Raw genomic sequence first — 6,806 nt, 5'->3', positions numbered from 1 at the left:
ACTCGATGGCATTTAACAACAACAACAACAACAACAGATCTCAGTTACTATATATGTGTTTCTTACAGAAGTTAAAAAACCAGACCAGGGATCTTTCTGCAGATGCCTAAATTCTAGAACTCAAAACAGAGGAAATATTCCAGGAATACACACCATTTGGAGCATTCCTTCAGTCCACAAATTAGAATCTGCATCTATTGCCCGCTCAAATATGGTCCTGAGAATATATATCATGACATCACAATTGAGAAGGTTAACCACTTTGCTGAAAGCAGGGCAGAATTCAGGAGGTGGTGGTGGTGGCAATGCTGTGGAGGAAGGAGATGTGGATGAATGAAAGAAAATACATGTACATTTTTATTTTGGTTATCCCATATTGCTAAACTGTAAACATGAAAACCATAAAATACATACAAAAAATTATATGACTTTTGTTATTTTTAAAACACTGAAAATATCAGTGTATGTCAAGGGAATAAAGGCACTATGCCAATCACTCTAAATAAACACTATTTGCTATTAAATTTAAATTCTATCTCCACTGATGGTGGCCATATCTTAATATATGAAGAAGCAGCAAAAGACTCTCTGAACCTTCAAAAACAAAAATCTTTATCTTTGCTTCCACTAAAATGCAGAAAATCAATCCATCAGAATCTCACTTTTTACCTTCATCTTTGTTTTCTTGTTTTCTCCTTTTCTTCTGCATATGTTCAGCCTGTCCCCAGAAAAAATCTATCATTAGATATTGTTTGGCAATCAAGAAACAAATGAAACACTTTGAAGCAGGCAGAAAAGATTTACCATCCTGTCAAAATATTATGGGTACTAAAACATGTATTCAAAATGCTACCTTTTATTCCTGAAACAAAGTGGTTATTCTTAAGTGAGATCATTGTAAAACAGATGAGTAAATTTACATTCTATCTTCTTTAAGAACATAGCCCCCATTCTTCCGGTCAACAATATTTGTTACATGCCTATTGTGTGAAGGGGGTACTATTCCACGGGCAGGAAGTTATCCATTTTATAGTGAGAAAGACAGACATCACCTTAACTAAGTGGTCAGATTTAATAACAAGTTTGAACTAGAAGACTGGTGGTGCAAGCTCACCAGCTGCTCTTAGGTAACTCTATACAGGGTCGCTATGGTTTGGAACTGACTCGACAGCACTTAACAATAACAACAACAATGCAATGTTCATGGTGCTATAGGATAAGCACTGGACTGCTAACCACAAGGTCGACAGTTCAAACCGACCAGCTGCTCCTCAGAAACCCTATACAAGGTCACTATGAGTTAGAACTGACTCCAAGGCACTTAACAGTAACAATGCAGTATTCATGTCAAAACATGTTTAACTTGAATCTAACCATGAAAGCACTATCAGACAGATTCATAATGTAGGATCTTCTAAAAGACAGCTAACCAACATGCTACAAGAATGCCAATGCTACAAAAGGCAGATTGATCCAAATTAAAGGAGATGAAAGAAACAAGAAACTAAATAAAGTACATGATCTTTGATTGAATCTCCCTCTCGTGAAATCAATTATAAAAGACATTTCTAGTATAAATGGGCAAGTGTGAACATTACCTATATATGAAATAATAATACGGATTTGATTTTAGTTTCTTGGATAAGATAATGATTTTATTAATGAGAATCAGCATAGTATTCTTCTATAGAGTTAAAAAGCATAAAACATTTTAGGTCTATTTATAAAAAATAATAGTTTCCTACCTTGCTATGCTGTGTTTTGGAATAATGATAAAAGTACATATTGAATTCTTTCAGCGATTCATCTTTTAGTTCATAAACTCCGTGGCCAGATACACCTGGTTTCCTAAATAAATGGAAAATATAGAAATGAACTAGTGTTCTTGAAATACAGAACACAAAATAACCTAGAAACTGACCTAAACTTCAAATTATAAAAAAAAAAAGTAACTCATTCAGTTTGCTTGAACTTTAGATAGTAAATTGTATTACAATGAAAATATAAAAGCTTACATTGTGAGTCCAAAGTCCTGACATCAGCTAAATTGTAAAACTGAAATTAATCTGGGGAGATTTACTTTATATAATCTAGACCAGATCACTCACTTTAAGACTTAAATACCTAAGGTTATTTTTTAGCCTCTGTAGCCTAAAGGTTAAATTAAAGCTCACTATGTTATCCTGGGTGGCACAGTAGGATAAGAACTGAACTGCTAACTGCAAGGTTGGTGGTTCAAACTCACCAGCCATTCCCTGGAAATCCTATACAGGGTCACTATGAGTAGGAACTGACTTGACAGCACTTAACAAAAACAACAACAATAGTGCTTGAGGAAACGTGGTGTGGCACTGTAGGATAAGCACTGGACTGCTAACTGAATGGTCAAAGGTTTGAAATCAACAGCCTCACCTCGGAAACCCTATATAGGGCCGCTATGTGTCAGATCCAACTCAATGGTACTTAACAACAACTACAACAACACACTGTCTAAAGTCAAACCAAAAACAACAGGGAGTAAGTTTTAGATGAAAATATTATGCTGAATCTTCTAAACAGCATTCTAAGAAAAATTGCCAGGCCAAAACGACTATACCATATTTGTTCTGCATATTACTAGCTTTTGGTTTTTCCACTGAACAAAGAAAACCTATATCCTATTTTTAAGGATATTTCTATATAAAGAAAATTATAACAGGTTGAAATTTATCAAATTGTACCAATTTTTCAAATGTCAACAATAAATTCACACAAAAATTTCACTCCATTTAATATGCCACAAAGAATCTTAAAATAACTGTTTTAAAGAGAAAAGTTTAAAATTAGCATACAAAATTAAAATTTATATAATTATAATAAAGTCATAGTTTAAAATTAATGAAAAAGAGCCTATCAGAAAAAGTTTTATTTTCTTACTAAGTGGACTTACTAAATGAGGGCAGATGATAGACACTTGGCACATGTCTGTTGAAGAAATAAGTATTTTTGACAGGTGAGTAAAAACTATCCATATGTGATAGTAGGCAACTGAAATAGTAAGTAAGTAAATAAACCACCACCTGGACCAAAAGGCAGTTGTTTGAACAAAACATGGGAACACTGAATGGTTTAAAATGAAGAAAGGTGTGCGACAAGGTTGTATTCTTTCACCATACTTAGTCAACCTGTATGCTGAGCAAATCATCTGAGAAGCTGGGTTATATGAAGAAAATCATGGCATTAGGATTGGAGGAAGACTCATTAACAACCTACGATATGCAGATGATACAACCTTGCTTGCTGAAAGTGAAGAGGACTTAAAATATTTACTGATGAAGATCAAAGAGCATAGCCTTCGCGGTATGAATTACATCTCAGTGTCAAGAAAACAAAAATCCTCACCACTGGACCAATAAACAACATTCTTATCAACAGAGAAAAGACTGAAGTTGTCAAGGACTTCATACTTCTTGGATCAACTATGAAACACTCATGGATGCAGCAGTCAAGAAAACAAATGACGTATTGCATTAGACAAATCTGCTGCACAAGGCCTTTTTAAAGCATTGAAGAACAAAGATGTCAGCTTGAGGACTAAGGTGTGCCTGACCCAAGCCATGGTATTTTCAAATAACCTTATATGCATGCGAAAGCTAGACAGTGAATAAGGAAGACCTAGAAGAATTGATGCTTTTGAGTTATGGTGTTGGAGGAGAGAAAATTGAAAGTGCCATGGGCTGCCAAAAGAACCAATAGATCTGTTTTGGAAGAAGTGCAGCCAGAGTGCTCCTTGGAGGCCAAGATGGCCAAACTTCGTCTCTCATACTTTGGACATATTGTCAGGAAGGACCAGTCGCTGGAGAAGGATATCATGTTTGATAAGATGGAGGGTCAGAGAAAAAGAGACTGATTGGCCAAGTGGCAGCATGGATGGACTCAAGCGTGGCAACAGTAGTGAGGTTGGGCAAGGATCAGGTAGTGTTTCATTCTGCTGTGCATAAGGTCGCTATGAGTCCATACTGACTTGATGGCACCTAACAACAACAGCAAAGCAAATAAGACTCCTGGTGTGACACTACAGGATCATCATTGCACTGGGAACTACTAGGTCAGTTGCTCAAATCCTCTAGTTGCTCCTTGGAAACCTTATATAGAGTTGCTATGAGTCAGAACTGACTCCACAACACTTAATAGCAACAAGTGTGTATGCCATTCTTGCTCTTAGAAGTCCAAGCAAGAACTTGAGAACTTCTACAAAGTATTCAAGGTACAAGTACAAAGCTCAGTCTATCTTTTAGAATAAGCAAAAATACAAAGTACTTACTTAAATGTAGCCACTTTGTTTATGACATTCTCTAAGCCAGTTTCATTATTTTCCTGTTAAAACAATATTTTGTATCATTTTTACCTTCATAGAATGATTTACTCTTCTCTTACTGTAAATTAAAATATATTTTCAACAGTATCCCTAAAATGTTTTATAAAAACAAAAAAAAGATCAATTTAAAAATTAGGTCTAAAACTAATTAACTCTACTTTAGGGAACTAGTTTCTTAAATCATATAAATTGCGTGAGGAAGAAATTTATGAAAATTTACCTTGAGAATATGTGTTTACATATACACACAGCATTATTATTCACAGAAAAGAAGCTTTTCTTTAAATAGTATTCGTATCACATTTAATCCCATGCTAATCTATTCTAATTAGCTAATCTATTCTACTTTATTCTCACACTTGGGACATATTGTCAAGAGGGACCAGTCGCTGGAAAAGGACATGTTTGGTAAGGTGGAGGGTCAGAGAAAAATAGGAAGACCCCAAGTGAGATGGATTGGCAAAGTGGCATTATCAATGGGCTCAAGCATGGCAACAATTGTGAGGTTGGCCCAGGACCAGGCAGTGTTTCATTCTGTTGTGCATAGGGTTGTTATGAGTTGGTACTGACACGATGGCACCTAACAATAACAACAACAATCTAATTCCAGGAGTCCTGGTGTGGTGCTGCAGGTTAAGAACTGGACTGCTAACCATAGGTTGGTGGTTCAACACCACCAACTGCTCCTTGGAAACCCTATACAGGGCCACTTTCAGTTGGAATTGACTCAATGGCATTTAACAACAATACTTAATCCTGGAATCCTGGTGGCACAGTGGGCCACTAACTGAGAAGTCTATAGTTCAAACTTAACAGTCACTTTCATGGGAGAAAGAAGAGGCAGTTTGCTTTTGTAGAGATTTATCGCTTCAGAAGCCCTAGGAAGCATCTATGTTCTATTGGGTCACTATGAGCCAGAATAGATTTGATGGGAAGTGGGTTTGATTTTTCTAATTTTATACTAATTCCTAAAACGAAAGTAATAAAATAAATGGGCTATAACTAGTGATTTACAGCAAAACATATATGTAGATGTCCAAATATAAAAGCTTCCGCAATTATATACTTTTTATTTGCCTGAATTTTTCCTTAAAGAAGGTATACTATTTTTCATGAAGTTACTTATAATTAGGATAGGACCTAGTCAAAACTATTACAGTAAGCTCAGAGATTCTTATAGTCTTATAAATGCAGAAAGCCTCATTCATCTTTCTCCTGTGGAACTGGTAGTTTCAAACTGCTAACCTTGAGGTGAGGAGCCCAACTCATAACCAGAGAGTGCTTTTTGCTAAATGTAGTTTCTTAAAACTGAGGTAGCTACTAATGAAAGAAACAGAAAAAATGATCCCACGGAGAAAAAACAAACTGGACTTACATTCTCAGGTAAATTTTTGGCAATGGCACTGTGTGGCATGGGTTCAATACAAAGCAAGTGAATGATTTCTCTCATTGTAACCTCTTCTTTGGTCACATTTCCCACTCCAGGTACATATCGCTCTCCTAATACAAAGAATGGGAAAAAAAAAGAGGAAGAATTCATTACTTTATATTTAAATTTGTCCCTACCATGAGAATATATATGCAGAACACTGCATTAAATTAAAAGTCTATGAGAGAGGGGGCAAAAATTGGATATGTTCCCAAAACTAATGAAAGTATTCTTTGTTAAAAGAAAGAGGAAGAAAACCAAAGAGAACAGAAGGAAAATCCAAGCCTTCTTTTAATTTATTATAATACACATATATAAACATACTCATTATAAATAAAACCCTTAAAAATTAGTGTTTCTAATCAAATAAACAAGGTGACTGGCATTGAATGAACAGTGGCCATCACTGAATAATTCTTCATTCAAGATCTTCCTCAATTTTGTCTCTGTTATTTAAAAAAGAATAAACTGAAAAATATACTTAAAAATACCTTTAAGGTTTTTGTTTTTTTTAAGTAATATTTATCAGGTATTAATGGCTTTACTATTTCTTTGGTTTTTTCCATTATGAAATCAGAAACCATGAAGTTTTTGTTAAACTTTAAACACTGACATCCTCAAAGTAATTTATATTTTAAAAATTAACAAGTTTTAACCAAATTTCAAGCCACACAGAAGGAAAATAAAAAAAATCTAGATAAACCTAAGAGCAATTAAATTATAGTCATAAAAATAACAAAACATAAAACAGTAAATATATAGTACAATATTATAAATTCTTCATATACTACTCTAAGAACAAACACAAAAATCTCAAGTTTCTAAAATTATGGTCAATATAAAAACTTTTACACATTGCTAGTTTGCCCATTTCCTTTTTTTTTTTTTTAAGGTTGTTATTGTGGATTGACTGAAAGTTTACAGGGCAGATTATCAGTTTTACATTCAACAAATCATACACCTTGTTTCATTACAATGATTATAATCCCCTCCACGTACCATCAGTTAACAGTATTTCTC

At 34.5% G+C, this 6,806-nt stretch overlaps 1 protein-coding gene across 1 annotated transcript in view; it reads right to left on the bottom strand.

The window, feature by feature from the left end:
- UBR1 (ubiquitin protein ligase E3 component n-recognin 1) overlaps nt 1-6,806 on the bottom strand; it is a 205,747-nt gene that overhangs the window by 70,289 nt on the left and 128,652 nt on the right. The window contains exons 21-25 of the mRNA XM_006831726.1: nt 5,733-5,857; nt 4,304-4,356; nt 1,746-1,848; nt 670-718; nt 154-308 (exon numbers count right to left, since the gene is read on the bottom strand). Of these exons, the coding sequence (XP_006831789.1) occupies nt 154-308; nt 670-718; nt 1,746-1,848; nt 4,304-4,356; nt 5,733-5,857 (485 nt within the window). The remainder of the gene's footprint in view (nt 1-153; nt 309-669; nt 719-1,745; nt 1,849-4,303; nt 4,357-5,732; nt 5,858-6,806) is intronic.

This window comes from Chrysochloris asiatica, unplaced genomic scaffold (assembly GCF_000296735.1).
Source record: "Chrysochloris asiatica unplaced genomic scaffold, ChrAsi1.0 scaffold00004, whole genome shotgun sequence".
NCBI classification, from domain to species: Eukaryota; Metazoa; Chordata; class Mammalia; order Afrosoricida; family Chrysochloridae; genus Chrysochloris; species Chrysochloris asiatica.
This window is presented reverse-complemented; position numbering and strand designations above follow the sequence as displayed.